At 39.4% G+C, this 16,170-nt stretch overlaps 1 protein-coding gene across 1 annotated transcript in view; it reads left to right on the top strand.

The window, feature by feature from the left end:
• Positions 1-16,170, top strand: part of cemip (cell migration inducing hyaluronidase 1) — a 125,174-nt gene that overhangs the window by 78,315 nt on the left and 30,689 nt on the right. Inside the window, exons 9-12 of the mRNA XM_026294208.1 lie at positions 1,719-1,840; positions 5,323-5,470; positions 9,232-9,423; positions 15,615-15,784. Of these exons, the coding sequence (XP_026149993.1) occupies positions 1,719-1,840; positions 5,323-5,470; positions 9,232-9,423; positions 15,615-15,784 (632 nt within the window). The remainder of the gene's footprint in view (positions 1-1,718; positions 1,841-5,322; positions 5,471-9,231; positions 9,424-15,614; positions 15,785-16,170) is intronic.

Raw genomic sequence — 16,170 nt, forward strand, 5'->3', positions numbered from 1 at the left:
GCTGGAGGGGTGTTGTGGTTTGTTTTCATCATACTTGAGGTTGAAAAGTGTTTGACTGTATTTGCCTTGATACTGACGTCCACATCAACATAGTTTCTTTACTGAGCGTAATGACCTCGTAGAAACATCACTGCTGAACTGCTCCTAGCTTCGCTTCATTTGTAGCTTAGAAGTCAGTATCAGATCAGCTCCTGGAGCTGACGGCACACTCAGTCCCCACAGCTGCCTTTGTAAAGCAGGCTCTAAATGCAATGAATTATGTACTGTATAAATTTTAAATTTTCTTGCGGTTCTGTAGTGACACCACCATCTAATGCATCACATGCACATACTGAGAAACAGTAATAATATACAAGGTCTATAAATAACACTTGGTTCTTCTTTATTCATGAATCAGTTCATTTGCACTGACCAACAGTTTCACATAAGCTAAAATGGTAGGACATGTTCTGAATCTAGTGGCCTGGTCAACAACCCAGCACAACTGTCAAAGTCACAGAAAGTAAGAAAATCTCATTAGTAAATGAAACAAGCAGCTACTGACAGAGCCACGCCTCTTTTAGAGTGATGTGTGTTTACAGTGTGCCCATAGCACATATTTCAGACTCCATATGATATCTGTGATGATATAAACCATCTTGTGAAAAATAAACACTAATAACTGTAATAAATTAGCAAGACTATTAGTTCAACAGTTCATTTAATATTTATCCTGCGTTGCACCACAGCCTATAAATTCTAAATACATGTGGCAAATCCAAACATTGTTTCTCCCTGTTAATGTTTGACCTATGTAAGTCAACACGTATAAAAGAATCACTGCAAAGCTGTCTCTGCTTTGTGGGCTTCCTGTTTAATCAACGCTTCTATTATTTTCTCCACCGCATCCTGTTTTATTGCTGCTCTCAATAAATCTCTGCGATGTTTATTGAAAGGAATAATATAACAAAATATAACTCATGCAATGCAGGTTGTTTTTCTTTAAAATAGATACTTGAGACAGCTGTTACAAGTTGTGATTTTTAACAGCAGGAACTATACACACAGCAGCCAACCAAAACTTCTAAACCTGCTCTCTCATCTCACACGGACTCTTTAAATTCTTCCTGTGTACTAATTGATTGGCCTTGGTGATATCATCACCACATCATTGTCATCAAATCACCTGCCTCACACCAAGCTGCCTGGTATGCTGCTGTTATTTAGCCTCATTTACCACCCGTTCAAAGCTGATTCAAATTTGATGCTTCTCATCTCCTATTAAATAGAAATAGATCTTTTAATGAAGAAGCTGCATCTCAGCATGCAGATATGGAAACATGCACATGTGCAGATGTGTGGAAAAAGCTGTAAGACCTAAGAAATTCTCCAGCCCTCTAGCTGACTGTAAAGCTCCAGATTGAAATTCAGGTCTACAATGAAATGCACATTACCCAGTGTTATTCAAACAGCGAATATAATGGGAGAAGAGAGCCCTTCAATTACCTTGCTACAAATGCTCTGTGACAGCCTTAATGGATGACAAGTCAAAGCCTTGATGTACAGTAGATTAGACTAATATGCACTGCTTTGCTTGCTGACAACTAAACTGGGAAGTACTGCTGTGTGTGTGTGTGTGTGTGTGTGTGTGTGTGTGTGTGTGTGTGTGTGTGTGTGTGTGTGTGTGTGTGTGTGCGCGTGTGTGCGTGTGCGTGTGTGTGTGTGTGTCTATACCACAGAGGCAGAGTGGACAGAGTGGTTTGATAGGGATGATGAGAAGGGGTCTGGAGACTGGGAGAAACTGTCTGACCTCCGTGAGGCCTATCCAGAACGACTGTGTAGCAGTCCATTGGACATCCAGGTAAATGACATCAAACACATGCAATATACTGTACATGTCCATATGTACATGTGCATGCTTAGTCACATACACCACATACTAATAGCAAATCACCAAGTCAGAGAGATTCAAGCTGCTGATGCTGGCAACATATTCTCCTCACACAACATGAAAACCCACTGAAAGGCTTTGCTACTAATACCTAATATTCAGAACCTCCACAGCGCCCTGTGTTTAAGTGTTCCGCTGCCTGGAAGTGATGTCTGCTTCCAACAAATTGCAAAAATTGAATCTTAAGAACAATTTCATGAAGGATGTAACTTTAATTTTTCCTGGTTTCTGCAGTCAATAGTGTAATTCATGGCTAAAAATATCCCCTAACAAATTTAATTAGTAATATTTGCTAAAAAAGTACATGACCATCTGTTTAAAAAACTTTTAGTCTTTTTAAATTAAAACCAAACGCTACAGCTTGTTTTTAAGGATTTACTATGGGTTTGGCTCTGAGCGTGAAAAGGAAAGACACGTCAGAAAGCACTTAAAGACAATCTATGACATTGTTTTTATGGGTCTGCACATGGAATTTGTTGACAGGACATAAAACTTGGGGAAAAGCTGCCCATCCTTACATTCAAAACGATAGCTGGATAAAGTAGAAATAAACATAAATATAGCACTGCTTGCAATGCAAGTAGTTTCCCATACAATGGCAGGACAGTGAAAAGTATTGTTAGCTTGGTGAGGAGCTAGAGTTGTGCTGCTTGTTGCCTGCAGCTATCCATCTAACAGCTCACTGAGGCTGATCTGCTTGTTCCATTAGTGTCTGCAATACTTAAAGTTCATATGCTGCCAAAAAGGATTCAAATTACAGCTTTCTTGATTTGTAAACACATTTTTGATGAATGATTAGTGTCAGTGCTAACATCATGAATCAACACATTGCATCTCCAGTGGCTCCTTCAAACATCCTGATTTTCCTGCCAGTTGAATGCTTTTAATGTGAATGCAAAAGGATTTTTTTGTTTGCATCAATAGTAACTTAATGCAGCTTTGTAAAGATGCAATGTAAAGACAACAGTGAGGCTACTGAAATTACATTTGATTACATGCTATAATGTTTCATATGCATGTGTGATGGCACTCTGACTGCAACACAGGTAAGGCTGTGCCACTAAATATGTAAGAAGAATAGAAACATATTTAATAAGAAATGACAGCGATAAGTAGTGACAGAATTCATAAAATCCTATCTTTAATTTCACATCTACATGTAGCAGCAATAATGTCATATTAATAGTGTCCCTTAGAGAAGTCACCACATGGATGCCCACACCAACTGCTCCTGAGTCTAGTTTTGTTGAAGGTAGGTCTGTCCACCCAGTCAGCCGATCATCAGCACCAGTCCAGCCTGCCATTGCGTGCTGCTGGGACATGACATGGCAGCAGCCACAGAATGTGGATTCAGCCTGGCACCATAAAGTGGCAGCTGTTAGCTTTCTATGAAGATAAGCAGTTGTGCCAAGTCTGCCCACACTGCCCCCAACACCCATTGCACTACCATAAAAAAATAGCTATTGTAGGCTCCAGCTGGTCTTTCTTTATGGCTGCTGTGAAAATCATTCTTCTTACTTTCTGTTGTTCTGTCACTGGTGTGTTCTCTTTTGTCCAGCTGGATTATTCACATAAAATAATGACCTCCATTAAGTATTAATCTTAGTTTTCTAGTAGCATTTTCTATTATGTCTTTTTCACCACTGGCTGGTAAGTAGCTGCAATTTCTTTCTGTTTTCTTAAACATCTAGGAAGAACTGCCACGTCCTCAGTGGTTTGCCAGCTGTGTGTTCCATTTTTCCACAAAGTCTGGACATAGTCAAAGTTTTTAATTTGCCTCTGTGGGATCTCTATTTTTAGCAGCTAAGAGTTTTTAGTTGTCTGTTCCAAAGTTACGTAATGTGGTTCTGATTTGTTTTGGATTTTCTGAGCATCCTAAAGAAATGCGAAGTGGCTCATTTGTTGAGGCTGGGTATCTGCAAATTCTTCTGGTTGTTTGACTTTGTTCTGTTATGGATAAAATTGAAGGCCACTGGAGTTCAAGAGGTCACAGTTTTATTCGTAGCTATGACTGTAATATAACAATAACTGAAATAGTTACTACATACATTGTGAGACATTAGCATCTTTAACCTCTTACACTCCTCCAGGATGCCTGCTGCTCATGCACATACAGAGTGCTGTGTAGAAGAGAAGATGTTATTTTTTAATTTTATTGACCACAGTACTCCTTAAACAGCAAAAAACTCCAGTAATGCATGCAGGACATTTTGCAGAGATGTGATGTATTTTATTGCTCTGCTTGTGATCAGCTCACTGAAGCCTTCTTTTCGCTTCTGAACCAGTATAAGTTTACACAGTCATACAGTGATTGTCATCTGTTGACTGAATGAGTTCAAAACAAATACCAGCCTTATGTAACTGTTGAGTCCATCCATCCATCCATCTTCTATACCCGCTTTTTCCTGAAAGCCAGGGTCACGGGGATCTGCTGGAGCCTATCCCAGCTCTCTCTCGGGTGAAAGGCAGGGGTCCACCCTGGACAGGTCCCCAGTCCATCACAGGGCCACATAGAGACAAACAACCTCACACACTCACACTCACTCCTATGGGCAATTTAGAGTCACCAATCAACCTGACATACATGTTTTTGGACTGTGGGAGGAAACCAGAGTACCTGGAGTAAACCCACGCAAGCACAGGGAGAACATGCAAACTCCACACAGAAAGGCCAGGTTGCGAACCCATGACCTTCTTACTGTTGATGTCTAATGAACTAATTAGTTAATGTGTATTAATGTGTATTAGTTGCTTGAATTTTCATAGACTTTGATTTTGACCAGCTCCTCCTCTCTATCTCTGGAGCACTGTTCATGTTTGCAAGGCAACACCAAGGCAAACTCTGAGGGCTGTGGGCAGATAGTACATGTAAGAGTGAACAACTATTTAATTCAAATGACAAGCGCAAACAAGACAACTAAATACAATTGTAATGAAACCACCGAAATATTTGGTAACTTCAGCTGTAAGAGATTATTTTATGGATGTTAGTAGAAAAATGAAGGACCAGATTTAAATAAGCTTCATACACTTGAAATATTTTTTGCCAAAATTTACTCACAGTATTTTGTGTATTACACATATTTACACATATTACATTTACATTTGCACACACAAAATAAGTCAATATTTCTAGTATGAAAGTACATCATTTTAGATACCTGCAAGGGAAATCCTGATGCCAAATGCATAGGCTTTTCTTTCTCACACTGTGTCTCTCAAGATATAGAAAAAAATTCATATTTCCCAACAATCAGACTTTTAATCTAAGAAACTTGCCTGTCACCTACTATACAAAGACACAAAATTCAACAATATGGTTTTCGTGTTTTAAATGCCTTTGCAAATAGTACCCTCCAGTCAGTTCTGTCATTCATCTTTTCCTTATTGAGGCTGAAACCCATGATGGCATACAAGCCAACCTGACAGGAGATGTAATCCACAAAAATGACAAGGACTACGGCTTTGTCTGCCTCAACAAGGACCAGACTCATGGCCTCTGTCGCAACTACAGGGTCCGCTTTCTCTGTGGAAAACTGGGTAAGTCCATCACATACTGTTAATGAGTGAATGTCTGTTTGTGAGACCAATATATGTGTGTGTATGAGTAGCTGTATCCATTTATTCCTGTGCTATTTCTGAAAAATAAAAGCATATAACCATTTGGAGCTCTTGGCACACTATGGTGCTGTTTAACAAGGATTAATGACTCTTAGAAGTGTAGCTTAAGTAGATCAGTATTGGTATATATATATGTGGCTGTGCTCCGTAGAGCGTGTTGCATGTCAGCAGGCTGCTATGATTGGAATGTATGGAACCCACATCATGGTGCAGGGACGCACTGAGATACGGTCAGCTCAGAGTTCACAGACATTAATGCAACCATCCTGAGACAGCACAGATCTCTGTTTAGCCTTGTCCCGACAAGTGTGTGTGTGTGTGTGTGTGTGTGTGTGTGTGTGTGTGTGAGGGTGTGTGTGTGTGTGTGTGTGTGTGTGCGTGCGTGTGTGCGCGTGTGTGTGTGCACGTGTGCGCGTGTGTATGTAAAGGAATGTTGTAGTGATCGTTTGTCAAGATTGACACTGGCCACATCCCATTTGCGTCCCTCTTCAGAACATGCACACGTTTCAGCTGTACTCATCCACTTATTTTATTTGCCTGTGTTTTTACATGAGAACTGAGACGTGAATTCAGCCAAAAATGAATAGCAGTTAACAAATGCTTACACAATTGGATGGCAAATAAACATGGACTGACTTCAAAAATATTCAATCACAAACAAGTGCATTTGATCATAAAGTTTTTAAGATATACAGTCTAGACTATAAGTATTTGTAAACATATCTGTATTCTTCAGGCTCTAAGCTTCATTTTTTAAATAAATTAATGGAAACTGTTAAAGTCCCAGTTTTCAGTATTTTTGCATATGAGTGGGTCAGTATTGAAAGAACCATGTGTGTGATATAGACATTTTAATGTCATTTTAAGTTCTGTTTAAACTGTTTGTCAAAAAGTAAAGTAAGTTTTGTGCACTTATGAAGTAGATAATAATTAGGCTGACAAAAGCAATAATTTGTCAACAAGATATAAAGTGTAATTGATTTGCTAAAATCAACAGTTGTGTACTTTCTAAACAAGCTGGTGCACAAAGAAAAAAAATGTGAAAATGTGGAAAATATCTGGTACAGTGAGGAGCAAAATCATTTATGTAAGTAAAAAACACTTTAAACTGCACAGCAAGTTAAGAATGCTGTCCTGGATGTAGAAATACATGTTTCCTTGTCAAGGATCAGAACAAGATTTCATGACCAGAACCTCAGAGGATGCAACACATTTTTTAAAGGTCTAGTATCCCTCAAAAGCAGATGAAAGGAATAATAACCTCCATCAAAATGAGGAGAAGAGGAAAGTGTGGAGAAAAACATTTCATGACATCACACAGCCAATGTATATGCTATTTGTATTTGTGAAATTACTTTTTAACACCTACATTGTTGGCGCCATGTTTTAAAAGGCCTACATGTCCCATAAAGCAATTTCTAGATTAATGTGAAGACATTCAAGTTAAGTTATCTAGTATGCCCAGAACCTGATGAACAAAAACGGTCCACATACTCAAGTTCTGGACTGTAAATCTGGCATTACATCAAGCCAACTCCCTCATTTTGCTTGACACAGCCAAGAAATGCTGAAATGTGTATGTGTTGGTGTGCACTGCTTGGTTTGGGTTTGTTTAAGTCAGTGTTTGGCCCAGTACTTGTGTGGTAACCTCTGTTTTTCTCCTACTTTGTATGTATTTATGTGTTATATGCATTGACATTATGCACAACACCTGGCGCAGCAGAGAATGGCTGACACAGCAAGGCAAATCCTTGTACATGAAAATCTACTTGGCAATAAACCTGTTCCTGCTTGATGCATGTGGGAATTTATAAGGGAGGCCACTGAACTGATTATGTATTTAGGGGAAGCATCACTGTGTTTGTTCTCTGTTTGGGGGATTGAACTGGTTTGGATAAGTCCAGATTTGTCAAATAATACCTGTGCTGCCTAGTAGATTTTGACATCACCACCAGTATGTTTGGATATTTTGTGTGTGTGTGGTAAATTTCTACCATGTGGTTGCAATACCAGCTACAGGGCAGTGACTCTGGAAACTGACTACAAGTTATCCATATGTGTAATTTCACTCTGAGTTGGCTGTCATGCTTCAGGCATCACTGTTCAAATATTTCTGTAGCCATGGTCCAGGAAACCAGCACTGATTACTCAAAATTAACTATGATGCTGCCTGATCAAGTTGCAGCAAAACAAACATGGAGAAATATTATTCTGTAATTCAATCAGCCATGCTTACAGTAATAACCACAGAATACATCCTCTCACGAAGCCTCTTTGTACATGTCTGAATAATCTACGTCAACTTAGTCTGGCATTAAAACACACAACAGTTATATAGACAGAGTAATAATATCAGTAATGGTTTGTGTGTTAAATTTTGTAACAACTGAACAGAGCTTACACTTATTTTTGGATCACTGTACTTAGCGTCTCTGGGGATGCTTAGGGTTGGAAAGAAGAGCAGTCGTTCAGGAGGAACAGAGTCGATTGCTTTCAGGTTATGGAGCAGTGACCTAACATTTTACTCTTGCCAGGACACTGGAAAGTTCGTGGAAGTTTTTTCCATCCACTCTATACATGTTTTGTGGGTTTACTGAAGCCTCATGACTATGCCCCTTGTGGTTTATTGCTGGGAGTGCTGGGGGAATACAGGGTGTCTGGGCCATTGCTACATTAGAGCCATCTGCTCCTTGTATAACTGGGTGAGAGTAGTGTCTGTATTCTCAGCAGGATCTCAAGCACATTCTTTGTGGGTGTTTTGCTCTGCCAGGATTGTGCCCTGTCACTGATTTTCTTCATAAAGTTCACAGACTCAAAATCTCTGCCAGGGGACAGAGAGTGTCTGTTATGACTTCAGGATTGCTCTGTGTCTGCTTCTTTGGATAGCTGCTCCAAGTGAAGGAATGCTGGTATCTCAATAAAGGATATTATCTAATAAGAGTAAAAAATATCGAATGGTTTGCAGACAGACTAGTGCTGTGTCAGCGGTAATGTGTTAGGTGAAGAGGCTTCTGAAGGTGCACTTCTTGATTTGCCAATTGATTTGCAATACAAACCTCACCTACAGCCGTGTTTTGTAACTGAAAATCCAAGTGTAGATATACAGTCAGAAGAGTTTCATTGCTTAGGAACAGAGCGCAGAATTTTATCACCCAGAGAGAGCTCAGAGTAGATCTACTGCTTATTTAGTTTCAAATGAGCCAGTTGTGGTGGGTCTTGTGTTTGATAAGGATGATTACTGAATGCCTCTGTTAGAAAGGGGTTGAATGCACCTTCAAATTGCAGCAGCCCCAGGCACAAACCTAGAACACACTGCAGGGATTATACACTGTACTGTGCAGTAATAGTAAAGTGAGGATGCTTTCAGAAATAATGTTTTAAATTTATGAAGTAACTTAATGATATATGAGCAAGGCCAAAGCAAATCAAAATCAAGTGTAACCACCTATTTCCCTCATGGATGAGAATCTAAACACCTGTACCTAAAACTTTTGCACAGCACCAGATATGTCTCTTCTGCTCAGGGTTATCCTGTTGTCATGGACCTAACCACACATACACTGTGGGCATGGACATTCCCAATCATGACTCTGTTGCTGCGTGTGACTGTGTGAGTTTGTATAGCAATGTCAGCTTTGCTGCATTGTGTGCACTCTAACTTTTTGCATTTTCTTGTGCAGTTCGTCCGCAGGCGTCCATTTCCATTGATATATTGTCCAACAGCAGCATCCTGGAGCTCGCTGAACACCCAGAGGGCTGGAGAGCCAGGGATCAGGTGGTGGTGACCAGTACAGACTACTCCATGCACCAAGCTGAAGAGTTCATTCTCCTGCCTTGCCCTACCTGCACATTCAACCAGATCAAGGTCCAAGGTGAGAAAGACAGTGACCTATGGTGTGTTACTACTATGCAGTCCTGGAATTAAATATTTATGTACCATCAAAGCATTTCAGATTATTCTCTCAAGTCTCATCCTAACTACTGTAGGCTTTTAACAACTGGCATGAAGTATTGGCTGCAGTCTTTGAGAGGAAACATATTGCATCGGTGGTTGTGGTAGGGGAAAGTGTAACTTACTTTCCCTTCTCTTTTTCTGTAGTAGGATTTTAAGTGACCACTGGAAAATGAGCCATAGGCCCACTAGTGTAGGGGCAGTCGAAACTCCATTCCTCATAATTCCCTACCTTCCACCTACAGACAGTGCACTAGATATTAGACTACACCACCTAACAAAACACACATGTAGACTGTACTTGTCACTCTTGTGTTGCATATTTCAGCAAATAGATGTGTCTCTCTAAGCGACAGCTGAAACGTGTTCCTGCAGAACAAAGGATTGGAAAAGAAAAGGCCTGTGCATCCTGATCATGACAGGATGTTTATTTAAGCTTTCATGTTCATATGTGAGTAGTTGCTTTCAGCTGGTTAATTTTATTGCAAGCAATGAAGTTTCCAGAAGGATGGAAGACAATCACTTTCACCTTTTTCCTAAGATAGTAAAACCATCTGTTTTTCCATCCATCAACAGATTTTACACACAGTTCATGCTCACTTGACCACAATTTTGCCACAATGGGCACAAATATTTTTGTAAAAGAGATTTTAGTTTTTGATTTTTAATACATTTGCAACTAATTAGGTGGATATTAATCAGAACTTAAATATCTTAAATTAATTAATTTCAGATTAATTCAGCTATTCCAAGACAGCTACTGTATTTTTGAATAGCTATCCCCACAGATCCCTGTGACCCTATTTATCTTCTGGAGCCTGTCCCAGCTCTCTCTGGGTGAAAGGCAGGGGTACACCTTGGACAGGTCACCAGTCCATCACAGGGCTGAAAGTGAAAGTTACAGTAAGTCAGGTTTACTTTTACAGCACTGAAAACACAAACCAGTTTGTTGCAAAGTGTTGCACAAGCCTAAAAAGGGGGAAAGAACAAGAAACAAGTTGAACTCATGAAAAAAAAGCAAACACATAAAACAACGATGGAAATCCATCTGTCACACAGAAAAATAAAATTGTGTCTTAAACCAATTTCTTCAAATGGCAATGCATTCGGGTAACCTTTAATGCAGGCACAGTCACTGTTTAGATGTTGAATAAAAAAGCTTTCGGCACATAGTTTGAGCCTGTGTGTACTGCAATACATGCAACTAGATCATTGGAAAAAAAAAAAGATTCTGTGCTCACCATAGTGATTGCTGAGATCTTGAACCATAGTATCATCACTTAAAAACATCCCAATGCATGAAGAAACATAAGAAGTCAGATTATCAGATATGTTAGAAACAAGATTAGTCAAATTTATTGCAAGAGAGAATAAAGGTGAAATTATTACCCAAATTGTTTGCTGTAAACATTCATCACAGATTACATTGTTAATTTTGAACAACCACATTAACCGGCAGCTAATCTGGTAAAATTGTCAGATCACAATTTATTATATAGCCCAATGTCACAAATGTCCAATTTCCCCTAAGGAGTTTTAGAGTGTGAGCAGCATACATGAATTTGTCCTTATGCTCTGATGTCTGATAAGGAAAAAAACTCCATTAAAATCTCTGTAATGGGGAAAAAAGGAAGAAACCTCAGGAAAAGCAACAGAGGAGTGATCACTCATCTGGGACGTTAATCAGCACAGAACCGAGCAACAGAGTAGATTTACAGTATGAACTATCAGAATGGGAAATGTATAGAGTAAATTATAAACATGAAAAACATAATCCAGCTGCCGCCAACAGATAGGACCTGAGCTACATGATCTCCTCTCCATCATGGAGACTTGAGAAGAGGACAGAATATACAAACGCACGATTCATACATCTGGAGAATGAAACAAACACAGAAACGGAAATAGAGTCAAGGAAAATATGAACACAATGACTGGGACTGCTGAAGGATGAAGATCCAGATCCAAGTCTTCTTAAATTCTTTTCTAAAATGAGGCACCAACAGCCAGGGGAGAGACAGAAAATCCAGGATGGCTGATGGTCCAGCACAGAGGTGAAGAGAGAGGGAATACAGCTCAAGGGAACAAACAAACCAAGATGCAATTGATCTGCTGCAGTGACCCCTAATCGGCATCTGAAAGAAAAAAAAATTAAAAGGCCTCAATAAAGTGAGATTGTGGAGAGGAAGGGGACATGAAACAAAAATGTTCTGCAACCAACAGACTTCTTTTTAAGAGTCTTCTGAGAGTAGAGAGGTCATGATGGAATATCAGGGTTAAACAGATCAGAAATGTATAAAGGACCATGCCTATTTAATACTTTGCATGTAATTGGAAGCACCTTAAAGCCTCATCTGACATAAATTAGGAGCCAATGAAGGGAAGATAAATGAGATGATGTGTGATCTGGTTGAATTTTCTGGATTTAGTTAAAATTGTAGCTGCAGATTTCTGACAATACAATACAATAAAAAAAGATTACAGTTTGATTTGTGGGCTGAACACTGTTGAACACAACTCGGTTTAGAAGCTTTGAAAAGAAAGGAAGGTTAGACACTTATTAACAGTTTCAATAGAGAAACCCCAAGTGTAAAATTGCGCTTCGTATTATTATAATTATTATATATATGTATTTTTTATTCTCACATAAGAACACGCACTACATATTTTATTTATGACTTGACTCATGAGAGTTTACAAAACCACATTTTTGTGTACATTTTATTCATTTATGCACAACCTTAGGCCAATATGTACGAATGTTTATTAGTACACTTTTTTGACAGCAACCTTACCCCACACCATTCACACTGACACATACCCATATGCACAACACACATGCTAGTATACAAAACAGATACACATAACACATACATGTAGGGACATTTATTTTCTTTCTTTCATTTCTACATTCAGCAGTTCTGAACTCTTTGGGTCAGCCTTTGCATGTAACTGTTTTCTTGTTTGATTCAAATGGCCTTCGTCTCTCAGAAAAATCTTCCACGCCTGCGGTGGCTAAAAGTCAGCAGTAATTTGACATGACGTGTCCTCTCATAGCTGTCGCTTCCTGTCTCTGATTCACACACCAAAAAGTCAAGTTTGCATTTCTTCTGCTGTGGATTTAGGAGTCCAGGATTTATTTTCAAATCTCTGCCTGAGTTGCTGGCATTTCTCTCTGGCCTGGCTGCATGAGAAGATCAGTCCATTATAGACCACTCCACCTTCCTCTCTGTTTTTCCTTGGCTCTTTGATGTCACTGCCTGTTTGACCATCCAAAGCGGAAATCCAGTTTTTGTGAGCCCAAGGCTGCACCTCAGAGATCCTGTCACTCTCTTCCTGAATATAATCCTTTTCATTTATTCATGCCCGCCTTCCACTTTGCAGCAATGTTTTTGAACATGCAATGACGATCAGGTCTATTCTCCAGCCCCTGAAGTTATGGAGAGGCAAGACGGGTGTGTTGTTTTTGTTGTTGGCAACTGAGATCTGGGAGATGGCTGCGAGATACATAGAAAGAGATAGCCCAGGGCTCTTTATCAGTTTTAATCCATTAACTTTTACATGGCTTTACATGTTGAACCTTTGACAGTTCTAAATGGCATAAATGATGATCAGTGTAGAAAATAAGTGCAGCAGAGTGGATCAGTGGCCTGCAGCAATGGAAAAGGATTTACTATTATTGTTTCCATCCTGAGATTTACCTAGACTCCTAAACCAAGTTCAGTTTTCATAATAACAAACCAATGAAACACCATGTAGTATTCCCATAATAACCCCTCTCAGGACTCAGAAACACCATTAACAGCTTACAAACCTTGGGTCAGTGGATATATATAGTTTTTTCCACTTAAAACAGTAATCTGAAGCTTCTCATACCCTATCCTGACAGAAGTTGAAGCTATAGCATCATCAAACCTGTATTCATGGAAAATACAGCAGGTGTTGCTATAACACCCTCATCTGGTTTAATGCTTCCACCTCATTTTGGAACCGTTAGTGAGCATTAGTGAGACCCAACGCTGATGTTGGTTACAGGTGGTGTTCCAGGTCATCCCACAGTTGCTGGATGGGGTGTTGCTCAGGGCTCTGGGCAGGTCAGTCAAGTTTTTCCACACCAACGTGGAAATACCATGCAATTTTCTGGCTTAATGCATGGGGGCACTGTAAACTCAGGTTCAGGTATTGGGTGTCTTACTGGACACTGAAATGAAAGAGTGACATAATCACTGACAGCACTTTAATTAAACATTTTTAAAACTCCTTTACAATAATGCAATACAACAACAAGTAATAATGTACTTGAGCATTTATGGCATTTATAATTTGAAAATTATGTCCTTTCAAATCAATATTTGACTAACTTCCCTGGACTTACATTAGGCACTAATACTAATCTTGGATCTAATGCATTTCTATTTTATACCTGGGCTGTTGATGTTTTAAGTTTGAGCTGGTATGAAAGTGCTCATTTGTACTTTTCGAGTCCTGGCTGCTTGTCACGGAAGGAGTGGGTGGAGAAAAAAAAGATTAGGCATGTGGGTGTGTGATCTTCTGTCTCTCAGATTACACACTTGAACATTTTTTTAATTTCATTTCTTTTCCTGGCATGACTTTGTTTTTCCTAACCAGCACTTTTGCGATGTTCAGGGTGTGAATGTGTAGGAGTAGAGGACACATGGAACAGCACTGTTAGCTTTCTTGCAACATGCTTACAGTCACCTTGTTATTTTACACTCCTATTAGTTCTCCCCAGCCTCACTATAATTTTCTGAAGTATACAAATACAAAAAAGGACACTATGACTCTATACTGAACCTCTTCAAATGTTTACCTTTTTTTTTTCTGCACATTCCTTTATAACTTGGGACTACATTAATTAAACATAAAGTGTGAAGAAGGATATCAAATCTTTTACCAAAGTGTCTATCTCTTCCAAGGGGGCGACCGCAAAAAACTCATAAGCTAAAAAGCTGTCCCACATGTCCATTGGATGGTGTTGGAGTATTGTCTTCTTCTTTCCCTTTCGGCTTATTCCCATTCAGGTCGCCAATCAACTGTGGACACTAGTGAGGCAGGGTCAGTTATGCAACACTCTGCTGTCAGAAACTCCCTCACATGCTCTTTCCTACTCTCATCTCTCAGCCATTGGAGTTCAAACTTCAAACTTCATTTAGCTTTCAAGCTAGTAGCTGACATGCACCTACCTGTAGACATGGATACGGGCCCAGTAGGATTCAGACAATGCATAGCACACACGGAAATTAATAACTGTATAAACATAAGTTTGGAAATTTTAATCTCTTACACCACAAATTGCTGGGAAAAGTGATAACAATATTACTGTATTACTAAGTAATGTGTTACTGCCCAACACTGATGCATTCATTTCATTTGCTACTGAAATAAAAGGGAAATGGAGTGCACTGTGCATTGTTCAGTAGTCGCAGGACTGAAATCAAATTGTAGTTACCAACGAGGATCAGGATGCAGCAATTTCAGTTAAAGGGAAGTCATATCAACCACTGGGCAGATAAGCACTGAAACTAAATCTGTTACATAAACAGGACTCATGGATTGCATTACATTTTGCACCTGTAAATGACACAACACATCCATCACAGCCCTTTATCGTTTTTAAAGTGAAGTAAGTCAAAATAAAGTAAAAGATGTTTTAACAGACTGAAGTAAAACAGTACAAAGTGAGTTTGATGACCATAGTTATAAGTGTTGCTGGCCCATGCTGATGCAGCTTCACCATTTTGTCTGAACATCTGCTCAGTCACACACATACACACACACCCTCACACACACACGCACACACACGCACACGCACACACACACACACACACACACACACATATCCATACACTCAAAGCAAACAAACAAGTGTGCTTTTGTTTGTCTCTGATGAGAATGGGCATCTGTCTAAACTGTGCTCAGTTCTGTAGAAATGACTAAAAGCAAAGATCCATGCAGCGGTTTGCAACAGATGTCTCAATACTGTGTTTGTTGTAATGTTTAAATGGTGAGCCCCGAAGCTGAGGTATGAAGATGATGATGATGATGATGATGATGGTGGTGGTCTGTGTGTGTGTGTGTTTGTGCATGCAGGTAAGGCCCAGTTCATCCACATTGGTGAGGAGGTGGACGGGGTGGATATGAGGGCAGAGGTGGGGCTGCTGAGTCGTAATATCCTTTTCCGTGGCGAGATGGAGCCCGGCTGTTATGGCAATGAGGCCTGCAAGTTCTTTGACTTTGACACTTTCGGTGGACATTTGAAGGTATATTGATATTTTAACCTTGTTTTTTTTTTACAGATCACACAAATAGGGAATCCATATATGAGCCAGTGAGCACTGAGAAGTGACTTTAAGATTGATCTGCACTTTGTGTGACAGTTACTGACTTTTTTTTCTTATTCACCCTGTTCTACTCAGTTTTTTTTCTTTTGTCCCCTATTGTCCTTTCTTCAATAATCCTTTTCCCTTTCCCCATGCTTCCTCTTTATACCACTCCCACCTTTTCAGTATCCATCCATTCTTCATAGTCATCCTTTCTTTTATTGATGTTTGTCAAATACTCTTTTTAATATTGCATTTTAAAATTGTAAAATTTTTACTTCACTACACCTATTGATTACAGTTAAAACCATTATATGATTGATGTG

The sequence above is a fragment of the Mastacembelus armatus genome, chromosome 3, assembly GCF_900324485.2.
Source record: "Mastacembelus armatus chromosome 3, fMasArm1.2, whole genome shotgun sequence".
NCBI lineage: Eukaryota > Metazoa > Chordata > Actinopteri > Synbranchiformes > Mastacembelidae > Mastacembelus > Mastacembelus armatus.